General features: G+C 39.2%; 1 protein-coding gene and 1 long non-coding RNA gene across 2 annotated transcripts in view; one reads left to right on the top strand and one right to left on the bottom strand.

Moving 5' to 3' along the window:
- The window catches only part of LOC139755973 (uncharacterized), a 166,339-nt gene that overhangs the window by 22,659 nt on the left and 126,318 nt on the right, over positions 1-17,362 (top strand). The gene's annotated exons all lie outside the window — the stretch shown is intronic.
- LOC139755972 (splicing regulator SDE2) overlaps positions 1-17,362 on the bottom strand; it is an 87,265-nt gene that overhangs the window by 36,386 nt on the left and 33,517 nt on the right. Inside the window, exons 5-7 of the mRNA XM_071674818.1 lie at positions 13,695-13,864; positions 10,081-10,183; positions 700-960 (exon numbers count right to left, since the gene is read on the bottom strand). Coding sequence (XP_071530919.1) covers positions 700-960; positions 10,081-10,183; positions 13,695-13,864 — 534 coding nt within the window. The remainder of the gene's footprint in view (positions 1-699; positions 961-10,080; positions 10,184-13,694; positions 13,865-17,362) is intronic.

Raw genomic sequence — 17,362 nt, 5'->3', positions numbered from 1 at the left:
ATGTGTCTACCTAATATTCCTACTTGATGTTACAACCTACTGCTTCTACTTAATGTTCCAGCTACTTCAGCTACTACTACTTCAACCCAATGGTTCTACCAAAAACTCTTTTCTAACATTCCTACTTACTAATACTATCTATTGCTCCAATCATTTTGCCAAAAGGCTGGGCCAGGGCAAAGCTATAAAGTTATAATCATCCCTGAAAAAATCTTTAACTCCTCCTTCCAGTGTTAAACTTAATTCATGAGACTACATACACTTTCTCTAAGAATAGGCCTATCTGAATATGGGGATGTGATATACTTAAGATCACATGGATTGTGTAAAAATACTTAAGGGTGCTAAGATAATCTCCCATGTGTCAATTCCAAAATAAGATCATTAATATGTCTTTTACCATAACAGTCATCACAGGTTGTCACAACACGTGTCTTTCTAATTTAACATAAATCTGTGTATAACATTTTTCAAAAACGAAGAATTTTACAATATGAATGTGTTAAACTAATTTTGTGCTCTACTTCATGACAATAAGAATAAAACAATTTGAGCTTTCTTATGTATTATTTTTCTCAGCAGTACAAATAGCATTGTTTTTTAGAAATGTGAAAATTGCCAAGGTATCTTGGTAGGGTAGAAAAAGAAAGTAAGATCCATCCATTTGAAAAACCACAAATGAAAAACTGCTGTACTCACTTGTCACTCAAGTCTGAACCAGATCTTTTTGATGAATTAGCTGGCAGGCTGTCATCTGTGCTTGGAGAATCATCACCAATGTCACGATCATTATTCTTCTCAGTGTTCTCACTACAACTACTACTTTCTCCACATTTGCCGTTTTTAATGGATGTATCATCTTTCTCCTGTTTGCCTTTTTCACTGTCACTACTACTGTTTCCCTTCTCAGACGATGCTTCATCATCACTCTCGCTATCTTCACTTGAGACATCCAAATCGCTGATGGAATAATGTATACTTTTAGGCAATATCCATTTTACTCAATGAAAGACTTATGAATTATAAGATGTATATGTAGGTGTTATGTGTTTGGAATGAGAAAGAAGAGCGGTGTTTGTCTGATTTTGTGGAATTTTTAAAGCATAAGAACATAATGGCTATTCAACTGTTTTTCACATGAAAAAGATATCTAAAATATTGAAATTACTTATATATTGTTAAAATAATTTGGCTTCCTTAGATATAAAAAACTAAATTATATAGAATTATTAATATTTTGGCTTTCTTTAAAAAAATTCATGTCTACCTTAACTTTATAATCAGACATTTCTCCATTAGAGTACTCTTATGCCTTTCATTTTATCATAAAATCCATATTTGACTCTGACACTCCTATATTTCTGGAAATTCATTTGTACGTGTACCTGCAATTGTAGGTGTCAAATACTTGGGCAGGACTCCATTCACTTAAGTGAACATTGTGTAGTGAACCAGTTTTTAAGTTCACTATATTCTTATATGGTCTAACAGACTGAAGTCTGTGTACTCTGGAGTGGAATTTGGGTTTACAGAGTGGGGAGTACTTTTTGCCAAAAGGATAGCATTAGGCTCTATATATTTACATCTGTGAATTTAACTTGCCTGATTATGTTCGATAAAAATAACAAGGTTTGGGAAGAGCTATGAATTATTTGATAATCAAGAGGATGCATTAGAAGCATTCTAAATTCCAGAGAGAACCAAGTACCACTTGCAGAAAGGATGTTATTGGCTTTGAATATTTCATCTATGATTGTGAAGACAGAATTATAGTGTTCTGTTAGAACTCTGACTGAGGTCATTACTAGACCCATACAACCAGGTTTTGTCTACCCCACCTACATTACATCAGTTGCCTTAATACTAGTCTTAGATAGAGTTTAGGGAATCTAAATACAATTATTAATCCTTGGCTTGCTATTCCATTTCATCAACCCAGTAGATAACAAAGAACGTTATGGAAAATGGTATCCACTTACTGTACTATCAGATATTAGATAATGCCTCCAATCCCTATAGAGAACAGCCTTGGGTTATTCTGTAGTGGAAGGCCTTCAGGTAACCCTCACATTTAGACATTTTACTTATGCAACCATTTATACAAAGAAAAGATAACAGGACTTTTCGATGGATTACCCCAGACACTTCACATTCCCTGGTTCAATCCATTGACAGCACATTGACCCTGGTATACCACATCGTTCCAATTCACTCTATTCCTTGCATGCCTTTCACCCTCCTGCATGTTCAGGCCCCCTTCGTTCAAAATCTTTTTCACTCCATCCTTCCACCTTCACTTTGGTCTCCTGCTTCTCCATGTTCCCTCCACGTCTGACACATATATCCTCTTTGTCAATCTTTTCTCACTCATTCTCTCCATGTGTCCAAACCATTTCAATACACCTTCTTTTGCTCTCTCAACCACACTCTTTTTATTACCACACATCTCTCTTACCCTTTCAATACTTACTTGATCAAACCACCTCACACCACACACTGTCCTCAAACATTTCATTTCCAACACATCCACCTTCCACAAAGCATCTCTATCATATGCCTTCTCCAGATCCATAAATGCTACATACAAATCCATCTGTTTTTCTAAGTATTTCTCATACATTCTTCAAAGCAAACATCTGATCCACACATCCTTTACCACTTCTGAAACCACTGCTCTTCCCCAATTCACCCTTCTGTATGTTCAGGCCCCGATCGCTCAAAATCTTCTTCACTCCATCCTTCCACCTCCAATTTGGTATCCCCCTTCTCTCCGTTCCCTCCACCTCTGACACATAACCTTTTTGTCAATATTTCCTCACTCATTCTCTCCATGTGACCAAACCATTTCTTTACACCCTCTATTGTTCTCTCAACCACACACTTTTTATTAATACATCTCTCTTACCCTTTCATTACTTACTTGATTAAACCACCTCACACCACATATTGTCCTCAAAAATTACATTTCCAACACATCCACCATCCTCCGCACAACCCTATCTATAGCCCATGCCTCGCAACCATATAACATTGTTGGAATCACTATTCCTTCAAACATACCCATTTTTGCTCTCCAAGATAACGTTCTCACCTTCCACACATTCTCCAATGCTCCCAGAACCTTCGCCCCCTCCTCTAACCTGTGACTCACTTCTGCTTCCATGGTTCCATATGATGCTAAATCCACTCCCAGATATCTAAAACACTTCACTTCACTTCAGTTTTTCTCCATTCAAACTTACCTCCCAATTAACTTGTCCCTAAACCCTACTGAACCTAATAACCTTGCTCTTATTCACATTTCCTCTCAGCTTTCTTCTTTCACACACTTTACCAAACTCAGTCACCAACTTCTGCAGTTTCTCAACCAAATCAGCCACCAGTGCTGTACCATTAGTGAACAGCAACTTACTCACTTCCCAAGCCCTCTCATCCATGAGAGGCTGCATACTTGCCCCTCTCTCCAAAACTCTTGCATTCACCTCCCTAACAACCTAACATGCATAAACAAATTAAACAGCCATGGAGACATCATGCACCCCTGCCGCAAATGGACATTCGCTGGGAAACAATCACTTTCCTCTCTTCCTACACGTACACATGCCTTACATCTTTGATGAAAACTTTTCATATATTTTATTATACTTAGTCGCTGTCTCCCGCATTAGTGAGGTAATGCAAGGAAACAGACGAAAGAATGGCCCAACCCACCCCCATACACATGTATATACATAAACAACCACACACGCATGTATACATACCCATACATTTCAATGTATACATACATATACATACAGAAATACATATATACACATTTACATATTCATACTTGCTGCCTTCATTCATTCCCGTCACCACCCCGCCACACATGAAATGGCACTGGCATCCCCCCCCCCCTCGCAAACGCACAAGGTAGCGTTAGGAATATTCAACAAAAGCCAAATTCGTTCATACTCATTCTCTGGCTGTCATGTGTAATGCAATGAAACCACAGCTCCCTTTCCACATTCAAGCCTCTCAAAACTTTCCATGATTTACCCCAGACACTTCACTTTCCCTGGTTCAACTTTTATACTTGATTGCCACTAACTGTGTCAGCTAGGTAGTGCCAGGAAATAGACAAAGAACAGCCCATTCACGCATATATACATGTATACACATAAACATCCATATACACACATATACATATCAACACACACATATACATACCTATACATACGCATACACAGGCATATACATATAAACACATGTACATTATTCATGCTTGCCTTCATCCATTCCTGGCACTACCTCGCCCCATAGGAAACAGCATCGCTACCCTGTTTCATCGAGGTAGCAACAGGAAAACAGACAAAAAAGGCCACATTTGTTCACACTCAGTCTTTAGCTGTCATGTGTAATGCCCCAAAACCACAGATCCCTATCCACTTCCGGGCCCCTCATACCTTTCTGTAGTTTACCCTGGACATTTCACATGCCCTGGTTCAGTCCATTGATAGCATGTCGACCCCAGTATACCACATCATTCCAATTCACTCTACTCCTTGCACACCTCTCACCTTCCTGTATGTTCAGGCCCCAATCACTCAAAATCTTTTCACTCCATCCTTCTTCCTCCTATTTGGTCTCCCACTTCTTGTTCCCTCCACCTCTGACACATATATCCTCTTTGTCAACCTTTCCTCACTCATTCTCTCTGTATGTCCAAACCATTTCAACACACCCTCTTATCCTCTCTCAACCACACTCTTGACATTTTCACTCATCTCTATTACCCTTTTATTACTTACTCAATCAAGCCACCTCACACCACATATTGTCCTCAAACATTTCATTTCTAACACATCCATATATGTATTTTCATACATGATTGCCATTTCCTGCATAAGCAAGGTAGCACTAGGAACAGATGAAGAGAGGCCACATCCGCTCACATCCATTCTCTAGTTGTCATGTGTAATGTACTGAAACCAAAGCTCCCTCTCCACAATCAGGCACCACAGACCTTTCCTTGGTTTATCCCAGATGCTTCACATGCCCTGGTTCATCTATAACACTTCACTTCCAAGTTTTTTTTCCATTCAGACTCACACCCCAACTAACCTGTCCTTCAACCCTGCTAAACCTAATTACCTTGGTTTTATTGACATTCATTCTCAACTCTCTCCTTTCACACACACTTCCAAACTCAGTCACCAACTTTTGCAATTTCTCAATATGTGGTGTGAGGTGGTTTGATCGAGTAAGTAATAATAGGGTAAGAGAGATGTGGAAATAAAAAGTGTGGTTGAGAGAGCAGAAGAGGGTGTTTTGAAATGGTTTGGCACATGGAAAGAATGAGTGAGGAAAGATTGACAAAAAGGATATATGTGTCAGATGTGGAGGGAACGAGGAGAAGTGGGAGACCAAATTGGAGGTGGAAAGATGGAGTGAAAAAGATTTTGAGTGATTGGGGCCTGAACATGCAGGAGGGTGAAAGGCATGCAAGGAATAGAGTAAATTGGAACGATGTGGTATACTGGGGTCGACGTGCTGTCAATGGATTGAACCAGGGCATGTTAAGCGTCTGGGGTAAACCATGGAAAGTTCTGTGGGGCCTGGATGTGGAAAGGGAGCTGTGGTTTTGGTGCATTATTACATGACAGCTAGAGGGGGTTGTTATTTCATGTGTGGCAGGGTGGCGATGGGAATGAATAAAGGCAGACATTATGAATCATGTACATGTGTATATATGTATATGTCTGTGTGTGTATATATATATATATATGTATACGTTGAGATGTATAGGTATGTATATTTGCATGTGTGGACATGTATGTATATACATGTGTATGTGGGTGGGTTGGGCCATTCTTTCGTCTGTTTCCTTGCACTGCCTCGCTAACGCGGGAGACAGCGACAAAGCAAAATAAAATAATAGATAATAAATAAATATTTTTTTTTTTTTTTTTTTTTTTGCTTTTTCACTGTCTCCCGCGTTTGCGAGGTAGCGCAAGGAAACAGACGAAAGAAATGGCCCAACCCACCCCCATACACATGTATATACATACGTCCACACACGCAAATATACATACCTACACAGCTTTCCATGGTTTACCCCAGATGCTTCACATGCCTTGATTCAATCCACTGACAGCACGTCAACCCCGGTATACCACATCGCTCCAATTCACTCTATTCCTTGCCCTCCTTTCACCCTCCTGCATGTTCAGGCCCCGATCACACAAAATCTTTTTCACTCCATCTTTCCACCTCCAATTTGGTCTCCCTCTTCTCCTCGTTCCCTCCACCTCCGACACATATATCCTCTTGGTCAATCTTTCCTCACTCATTCTCTCCATGTGCCCAAACCATTTCAAAACACCCTCTTCTGCTCTCTCAACCACGCTCTTTTTATTTCCACACATCTCTCTTACCCTTACGTTACTTACTCGATCAAACCACCTCACACCACACATTGTCCTCAAACATCTCATTTCCAGCACATCCATCCTCCTGCGCACAACTCTATCCATAGCCCACGCCTCGCAACCATACAACATTGTTGGAACCACTATTCCTTCAAACATACCCATTTTTGCTTTCCGAGATAATGTTCTCGACTTCCACACATTCTTCAAGGCTCCCAGAATTTTCGTCCCCTCCCCCACCCTATGATCCACTTCCGCTTCCATAAATATGCTTTTTTTTAATTCAATTATCACTTGATGCCATTTTGAATTGTAAGGATTCTAAAATTATTGAAAAAAATAATCACAATTCTCTGTATACAACCTGACCGCACAATAGCTTGAGGCAGACTGAGACCAAAACAAAATGAGTATACCCCACACTACCAAAAACAAGTGACATATGAAATGTGCATGGTGTGGCATTTGAGATTTTAAAATTTTTTCTATATTTTTAAATTATTATTAGTGTATTATTATTTGCCCCTTCCATTAAATCCGAAATCCATGAAATCAGGGTCCGTTAAATTGAAGGTTTACTGTATTGTGCAATAAACAATGCAGTAACAAATGAAATCTAAAATGCTTCATTATTACATGCCAGAAACGCTATATTTTCTATTCTTATCGGTGTTAACCATATCTGAATTTTATATTGTATTATGTATATTATATATGACTACTGTTTCCTGTGTTAGCAAGGAAGTGCCAGGAAACAGACAAAGACCCATCCACTCATATGCACACATACATACATACATATACATACAAATACATATATACACATGTACATATTCATACTTGCTCGCCTTCATCCAGTCCTAGTGCCACCTTGCCCCACATGAAACAGTGCCAGGAAACAGACGAAAAAAGGATACATCCCCTCAACCTCATTCTCTAGCTGTCCTGTGTAATGCACCAAAACCACAGCTCCCTATCCACATTCAGGTCTCACAGACCTTTCAATAGTTTATCCCGAATGTTTCACATACCCTGGTTCAGTTCATTGACAACATGTTGACCCCAGTATATGACATCATTTCAATTCACTCTTCTGTGCACCTTCATGTTCAGGCCCGGATCACTCAAAATCTTTTTCACTCCATCCTTCCACCTCCAACTTGGTCTCTGGCTTCTTGTTTCCTCCACCTCTGACATGTATATCCTCTTTGTCAACCTTTCCTCACTCATTCTCTCCATTTCAACACCCTCTTCTGCTCTCTCAACCACACTTTTTATTATCACACATCTCTCTTGCCTCTACACTACTTAATCTAACCACCTCACATCACATACTGCCCTCAAATATTTCATTTCCAACACATCCACCCTCCTCCCTACAACCCTATCTATAGCTCATGCCTTGCAGCCATATGATATTGCTGGAAGCACTATTCCTTCAAAGATACCCATTTCTGCTCTCCGAGACAACATTCTTTCTATGCATTCTTCATCCCTCCCAGAATCTTTGCCCCCTCTCCCACCTTATGACTCACTTCGCCTTCCGTGATACGTAGGGGAGCAGTGATGGCATGCGTGAGAGATGCATATGGCATGAGAAAGGTGGTAGGTGGGCAAATTTAAAAGGGTAGTGACTGGTGGGATGAAATAAAGTTGTTAGTGAAAGAGAAAAGAAAGGTGTTTCAATGGTTTGTACAAAGAAGTGCAAATGACTGGGAGATGTATAAGAGAAAGCGGCAGGAGGTCAAGAGGAAGATGCAAGGGTTGAAGGCAAATGAGAGTTGGAGTGAGAGAGTATCATTAAACTTTAGGGAGAATAAAAGGGTGTTTTGAAAGGAAGTAAAAACTATGCAAAAGACAAAAGAACAAATGGAAACATCCATGAAGGGGACAAGGAGGAAAGTGGTAACAGGTAGTGATCGAAAGAGGAGATGGAATGAGTATTTTAAAGGATTGTTGAATGTGTTTGATGATAGAGTGGCAGATGTAGGGTGTTTTGGTTGGGGTGGTGTGTGTAGTGAGAAAGTCAGGGAGAGTGGTTTGGTGAAGAGACAAGAGATGGTGAAAGCCTTGCATAAGATGAAATCCAGCAAGGCAGTGGGAGGGGATGGTATTGCATTTGAATGCATTCAGAAAGGGGGTGACTTTATTGACTAGTTGGTCAGGATATTCAGTGTACATATGGATCATGGTGAAGTGCTTAACGATTGGCAGAATGCATGTATAGTGCCACTGTTCAAAGGCAAAGGGGTTAAAGGTGTGTTCAAACTACAGAAGCATGAGTTTGTTGAGTATACCTGGAAAATTGTGTGGGAGGGCATTGACTGAAAGGGTGAAGGCATGTACAGAGCATCAAACTGGGGAGGAGCAATGTAGTTTCAGAAGTGGTAGAGGATATGTGTATCAGGTGTTTACTTTGAAGAATGTATATGAAAAAGACTTAGAAAAACAGATGGATTTGGAGGAGGCATATGATAGGGTCATAAACAGATGGATTTGTTTGTGGCATTCATGGATCTGGAGAAGGCATATGATAGTGATGATAGAGATGCTTTATGGAAGGTTTTAAGAACATATGGCAAGGGAGGTAAGCTGCTACAAGCAGTAAGAAGTTTTCATCAAGGGAGTAAGGCATGTGTATGAGTAAGAAGAGAGGAGAGTGATTGGTTCCCAGTGAAGGTTGGTGTGATGTGACCATGGTTGTTTAATTTGTTTATGGATGGGGTGGTTAGGGAGGTAAATGAAAGAGTTATGGAGAGAGGGGTGAGTATGTAGTCTGTTGGGGATGAGAGGTCCTGGGAAGTGAGTCGGTTGTAAATGTACATAAAAGGAAGGTTATTACGTTCAGCATGGTTGAGGAACAAGTTAGTTCAGGTATAAGATTGAAGGGAGAAAAACTGGAGGAAGTGAAGGGTAAAATTTTAGATACCTGGGAGTGGACTTTGCAGCAAATTGATATATGAATTTTATCACCTAAAATCAATTTTTGTTTGGTCCCTAGGAGAAGATATGAATAGCTTTCCAAGAAATCAAAAATTCGTTTTTGTTAGCTTCCTAAGAGGTGATGTGAATAACATTCAAAGAAATAAAACTTTTTGTAAATATTTCATGTTTTGCCATTTTTTTTCATATGCCTGAGCCACAATATTTCCTTAATCTCAGCTATGTTAATTCTAGGGGTATATTTTTCAAGCTCGGGTGCTCTGACTCATTTTAGGCTCAGGAGTAGTCTCTCCCAGGTCCTGGTTGCTAGACCACTCAACTTCATGGGTGCTTACCACATGCAAGTGAAACCTGGTCCATATTTCTTGCAACTGGTCTTAAAAAATAAAGTATACATGAGTGAACTTGCACATTCTGGTTCTGTGCAAAGGGTATATTACAAATAAATGACATTCAGAATCTGGACTAGGTATAATTTTCTTTAATGTAATGATATATGGATTTCTGAAATGAGCAGTAGAAATCTTTTTCTTGAGTAATCTGTTAAAGAGACTTATTTTTCATATACCTTTAATTCTCTATTTTCAAGAGCTTCCTGGTAAAAGTGCATAATCTGAAACTTTGATAGAGGGATTAAGAGTCCATCAGAGATGGATACTTCCTGCCTACCTTTCCAAACAAGTTTGACATCAAGAGGCAACTGTGATTTTAAAAGTCAAGTACTTACTCCATAAATCTTCCTTTCTTGGCTTTTGTTACAACTTCATCCTTGCTTTTAGAATGATGTCTCTTGACACTGGAGGAGCCACTGGCAATCTCAGTTTCAAATGCTGCAAGAAAAAACATCTTGGTGAAAAGAGATGATTATACACCTAAAATTACCAAAAATATTTCTTACCAAAGTTTATTTTATGTATACAGAAAAATGCCAAATGAACACATAACCCATAAGTTCAGGCAGAATCTCCTTCAAATATCACAACCTTTGAACATTTCAGCATTTTATTCCAACTGTCCTTATTCATGTACTCTCTTATACAGTCCCTCCACAATGATTCATGTCCCACTTATCTCAAAACTACTGAAAATTTCTGTAGAGTCTCCCATTATCAATATAGTGGTAAGGGAAAAATCTACAACATATCACACCTTATGTTATATACCTCACCAGTTTGGTCACTAATATTGAAACATACTGTGTGATTACTGTTTGTGTGTTTTGGGAAGAGAATATTACACTTGTGTTGCTCCATCTCTTAACCTTGTAAACATGTACTATGTCTTTACTCCTATGTATATATGCAAACACACACAAACACACCCCTAGCCTGTACCAGGTACCCATTTCATCGACGAGGCCCAAGGGAAGGCAACCTCTCATGGTCCACTGACTCACTTCAGCCCCCAAGGTAATATTGATTAACATATCCATTCCTATGTGCGTAAAGCAGTCCACTTCCTTTAGGCCCTATCCATTTAAAATCATACTTGAACCATCCTGCCAAAGCCCTCTCTTGCACTTCATCACCTTACTTTGTTCACATTTACTCTCAACTTTCTCATTTCACACACACTCTTGAACTGCATCATCAACTTTTGAAGATTCTGCCTGGAGTCTAACACCACAGTTTGTCATTTGGAAACAGTAACTGACTCACCTCACATGGCAACCCACCCCAAGCAAACTGTAGACTTGCTCTCATTCTAAAGACCCTTGCATCCACCTCCCTCACTACCCTATCCACAAAATGCATTAAATTTCCAAAGTGACACCATACCCTTCATACAGACCCACCTTTACCAGGAACCAATCATCCTACTTGCACATATACCTTATTCTACTGTATTGTACAGCCTTCCATTATCCCATATATCAGCAGCACATTCCACAAGGCATCTCTGTTAACCCTATCATAAGCTTTCTCTAGCTTCGTAAATACCACATGCTCGTTTACTTTCTCTAAGTATTTCTTGCACAAATTCTTCAAAGCAGATGTCTGGTCCATACATCCTTTACCTCTGTTAAAACCATAATTTTCATTTCCAGCAAATGGTCTGTGGATGCCACAACCCTCTAAATCACGTCTCCCAAACACCTTACCAGGTATACTCAACAGACTTATACCTGTGCATTTCAAGCATATCATTTTGCCCCCCTTGCCTTTAAAATACAGTTAAAGTATTATACATATACCTTTCCCCAAGCCATAGTAATGCTGAACAGCCTGACTAACCAATCAAAAGCAGTGTCATCCCCTTTCATGAGAAACTCAACTGCAATCCATACTGTCCTGTTGTTTAGCCACACTTCATCTTGCACAAAGTATTCAATATCTCCACTACTTTCACTGTACCATAAGCCTGAAACCTCCCGCTTGTGCATGCCAGCTCATCTCAAATACGAAACGTCTACTATCCTATCATTTAACACATTCAACACTTCAAATTTTTCTCTATCTGTTTTTCACTCCTTTGCCTTTTACCTCTTTCCATCAGCTCCCTCACTGCTTCTCCCATTTGCTCTCTTGTTCTCCCTCACATTATTCACCCCCCTTCAAACTTACTGAAGTTCATCAATACTTTCCCACTCCATCTCTCATTTGCCTTTATGTTGAGCTCTCATACCTTTATACCTATATGTGGCCTTTGTTTTTACTCCTCTTTTTTACTTTGACTCTGTCACAACAGATACTTTCCATATAACTCTCTTATCTCTTTTCCTAGGAGTTTAACTTCCTCATAAGACCACTCTCTTTTCTCATATGTTCATATCCCACCTTCCACAAGCCATACACTTCACCTGTGTATGGCTTCTCAGAATACTTTCACTCCTCTTGTTTCATTTACTCTCACCCTATCCCATTTTTCTCTCAATCTCTATGGTATCTATCCACACAGGCCTTTTTTCAAACTCACTCACTTTCAACATTTCTTTCAGAAGTGCTGGCTGATTTGGGCCCTCCATGCCTTCATCTGCTGGCTCCTGAGAAATCATATCACACATATGCCAAAGACTCAGTTGAATGCAGACACTCACCAGCTGGACTCTGACTCATATTGAGCAGACAATTCCAAAACAATGATGGAGAGCAGAAGCATGACATTTTCCTCTTCATACTTCCCACATTACTAGCACAAACTTCCCACTCATCAGAAACATATTTTCCCAAAAATATATATCGCCCCATCAGCCAGCAATTTCTAACCTGCTAATGAAGTAGATGAATTATTTGCATCTGTGTGTGGGGTTTAGTGACCAAGCATGACTACAGATATAATCATGCATCCCCATTACTTAACTTTTCTCTTGAACCTCTCATATTGCCAGCATAATCTTCCTGTCATCAATTACATATTTTCTCAAAAATATATCACCCCAACATGTAGTGATTTCTATCCTACAAAGAAAATGGATGAATGATTTGCAACTGCATATGGGTGTTCATCATTCAATGTCTAACAACCTCATTAGAGTGTCTACAAGAGACAGACAGGAATTACCTTTTTATTATACAGACGACATTTCCTATTTTCCTAAAAATCTCCTTTGCAGAGGTGTCAGTTTGCACATAATCAAGTAAAGCTCACTGACCCCCAAAACCCACTTAACCTCATAAGATGATTAGCCTGACTAACCAATTAAAAGCACTGTCAACCACTCACTTAAGAAATGTTTTTTTCTAATCTGGTCATTTCCATTCAGCAGCTCTCTTTCAGCCAAACAATCTCTTCCCAATTTTCACTTACACCAGGAACACTATGTTCCCTAATTATACCCTCCATTGCCACATCACTTACTCTTGCATTCAGACCCTCATGCATGAAGATCTGATCCACTTGCACCAACAACTGCCCATCTCTTGTATTCTATCTTCATTCTAACTCACTTGAATATCAAAACTCGCTTCCTTCCACTCTTTACACAGTCCTACAGCTCCTCCTTCATCACAAGTGCCACCTCCCATTCTTTTTACTCTTGCCATTTCACTGACCCTAAACTGTACCCTCTGAACAATCCTAAAGCATTCTTCTCCCTCCCCCTTAACCTTGGTTTCACTCATAGCCAGAGCATCTGGGTTCTTTTCATTACAGAACCTGTCTCCCCTTTCTTTTCATTCTGGTTACAGCCAAGCATAGACTGAGCTTCCAAGGAGATATCATCCCTTGCCTCTTTCCTCTTCCCAATTTTTAGAAACTAAAATACAGGAAAGAAGGGTTTCTAGTTCATCACTCTCACTCATTAGTTGCCTCTTACAACATGTAAGATACTTGAGTAGAATTCTTACTCCCTGTCCCCTAATAAATAATGCATACAAGGTTGTAAAAGTAATGATGACTCACCCTTATCCAGAGAGTCAAACAAATTTTTCTCCCTTAGTTCTCTCTGCTGATAATAGGAATCATCCTGGAAGATATGTTTTGGAGTTTCTTTCAATTTTTCAAACTTCTGACGTTTCCTTTCCTGCATCTCTCGTTCTCTTTCCGCCTTCTTGCTTATAAAGTCCTTTAACCTGTGGAGAATAGTTAAATATATATCATGACCTTGATGCAGAAAATTTCTATTTATCTGTAAATAAACTTTTACACAGTACATATAACTAAACTTCTTCATAAATCTTTTCAAAACCACTCACAAAATGCAAATAAACCTATTTAACAATGATTGACTGAGTGATGTGTGAGAAGGTGCAAGGGCTAAAAAACAAGGCAAATGAGATATGGCTTGAAAAAGTATCAGCAAACTTCGGGGAGAAATAGAAAATGTTTAGAAAGGTGAATAGTGCGAAGAGAACTAAACAACACATGGGGGAATCAGTGAGGTGACAGAGATGAAATAAGCAAGACATAATTAAGAGATGGAGTGAGAATGCTGAAGGACTCTTGAATGTGTGAAGTGATAGGGTGGCAGGCATGGGATGTTCTTTGCATAGCAAGAAAATCAAGGCAAAAAGTTTGGTGATGAAAAATGGTGGAGAAAATTTTGTGCGAGATGAGACATGGCAAAAGCAGCTGGAATGAAAGTGTCATTGATTGTTTCTTCACAATTTTCAGTGTACACATAGCTTAAGAAGAGGTACCTGAGAAGTGAAGAAATGCATAGTGCCATTATATAGAGGCAGGGGGGACAAAAGTTATTGTTCAAATCATACTGGCATAAGTCTGTTGAGTATATCTCGTATGGTGCTTGGGAGAATGGTGACTGAGAGGGTGGTGGCATGCAAAGAGGATTAGACTGAGGGGGAAGAATGTGGCTTCAGGGGTGGCAGACCAGGTGTTTGATATAAAGAATTTATGTGAGAAATACCCAGAGAAAGAGAGGGATTTGTATGTAGCACTTATGGATGTGGAGAAAGCATATAGTACATAACTTGATTGAGAGAGATGATTTGCATAGTGCCAGTATCGTAATCAATGAGGTTAGGAGGTGGTGCTACTGCAGTACAGGCTCAATGTTGATTAAAGTTGTGAATTTCAATGTTTCAAGAGGATACTCTAGTTTTCTGGAGTATCCAAGTCCCACCCTGCCTTTCCGTGGCGACCTCGTTATTACACCCTTAGGGTTGGAACAGAGGTGCGAGGTGTTGCTCAACTCCAGTAGGGCACATGCAGTTTTTGAATAACAGACAAATACTTAAGGTGTGCTGGGATTTTAGTTTTTTTGGACAATTTGGAAGGCCTGCTGCCTCTGGGAAACACTATGCTGGAGTTGCTCTCTGCAAATGGCCTGTCAAGGGTGAGGCACAAAAGGCTAGGAAGCAGCACTTGAATCGACCACTTACAGCAGGGAGTAAAATGGACAGGTGACTGAGGGTGATGGTACTGAATGTAAAAGGGATGATTAATAAGAGTAAAAGGAGGGAGCTTGTGGAGAAATTTAAGTTATAGTTTGCATGTGCTAAGGATGGGGAAAACCCATACCTTTGGGAAGGATGTTTGGAGTGAAAAGGGAAATGATGAATGCAAGTTATGGGAATGCATGGAAGGAGGAGTGATGTGGACAGGAATGAATGAAAATTATGAGGGAAGAGGGAAAACAGGATATGCATTTGTGCTATGGAACGGATCAAAAATAGTGTGGGTGAAATGAAAGACAAATTGTTAAATAAGCATGGGTATCTATAGATGCACTTGTGAATATGAAGACTGGAGAAATTTGAATTACTGTATAAATGGTTTTGAGAAGAAGAGAGATGTGATTGTGCTGTGTAATATGAATGCAAAGGGGATGTGATAAAACTGGGGAGATAGTTGGTAAATGGGAAGTGCATTGAGTATAGAGAGAATGAAAGTTATCTTGTGTTGAGAAGGGTTTATTCCTTGTAAACAACTTTTCTCAGCAGAAGGTGATCCACAGGTATTCAAGGATAAGACATAATGGAAGAGAATAAGAGAAAAAGAAAAGTGAAAGGTCGAGAAAGGCTGAGCTACATGCTGGAGTTGAGAGATGATTCTCTGGAGACTATGAAAATTTTGTGGTTCTTGGGGTGAGGTGCAGAAAGAAGAGGAGGTAAAGGGTAAGGAAGAATGGAGACATAAAAGTGTTTACATGAGTTTACATGAGAAAGACTCCCCAATGCTGCACATTAGCCTTCTAGTGTCCCCATTAGTGCTGTTTTTTTTTTAAGTTTATTTCTGGTGCTTTTCTCAGTATACCTGAATTTATAAAATATGTCTGAACGACTTTTGAAAGTAGTTATAGTGTTAGTATTCACTACATCTGACGGTAATTTATTCCACTGCTTAACATACCTATAAGAAAAGGAGCTTTTTTTCCCCATGTCCCTACTACATCTTTTAGCTTTGAGTTTTATTTCATTTGTCCTGGTAACCATATTTTCTTGTATTTTGAAAAGATGTTTGTGATTTCCTTTATCAAACTTATTCAGAATTTTGAATACTTGGATTTAGTCAACACGAAGTCTATTTGTTTTAAGGGAGAAGAGATCCAGTCGTTTAAGCCTCTCTTTGCATGCCAGATTTCTAAGGGATGGGATCAACTTTGTAGCGTGTCTTTGTACTTGCTCTAATATTTCCTCATCTTTTTTATAGCTTTGGGGCCAAAACTGAATGGCATATTCAAAGCATGGTCTTAGTAGAGAATTATAAAGTGTGAGAATTGTTTCTGGTGTCTTGTAATCTATGTTTTTGGCTATGAAACCTAACATTTGGTTGCCCTTTTTACTTACTGCTTGACACTCTTTAGTGTATTTCAGATTGTTGCAAATAACGACTCCAAGGTCCTTTTCTCAATTTACTTTAGTTAGAGAGTTTCTGAATAGTTTGTAATTGTAACATATATTCTTGTCTCCAAAGTGCATAACTTTACACTTGTCGACATTAAACTTCATTTGCCTTCATTTGCCATCTGTCTGACCACTGTGCTAGTAAGTTAAGATCTTTGAATCATTTTGTAGTCCTGCCTGTTTACAGCTCCACCTTCTAGTTAAGTATCATCAGCAAGTTTGGAGATCTTAGGTATGAGACCAAGTTCCAGGTCATTAATGTATATTATGAAAAGAATTGGGCATAGGACTGACCCCTGTGACACACCACTTGTTATGTCTAGCCAACCTGAGGTTTTGCTGTTTAATACTAAACACTGCTTTCTTCCGGTAAGCCAGTCTCTAATCAATGTATAGATTTCTTCACTGATTCCGTGTGCTTTGAATTTATTTAAAAGTCTCTTGTGAGGCTATTTATTGAAGCCTTTTGGAAATCTAAATATACTACATCAGATGGTAATTTTTTGTCCCAGTTCTGATAAATAACATGAAAAAATTCCAGCACATTTGTCAGACAGGATCTTCTATTATGGAAACCATGTTGGTTGTCTGATATAATTCTGTGTTCTAGAAATGTGACAATTTTATCTCATTATTTTTCCATCATTTTACCTAACACTGATGTAAGGCAAATAGGGTGGTAGATCAAGGCACACTTTTCGAATACGAAAGAATGCATGGAGGAGTATGAAAAGAGTGTGACTGAAAGTTTAGATGGAAGAACAG

Source organism: Panulirus ornatus, chromosome 20 (genome assembly GCF_036320965.1).
Source record: "Panulirus ornatus isolate Po-2019 chromosome 20, ASM3632096v1, whole genome shotgun sequence".
Lineage (NCBI taxonomy): Eukaryota > Metazoa > Arthropoda > Malacostraca > Decapoda > Palinuridae > Panulirus > Panulirus ornatus.
Note: the sequence above shows the minus strand (reverse complement) of the source record. Positions and strands in the feature narration are given on the sequence as shown.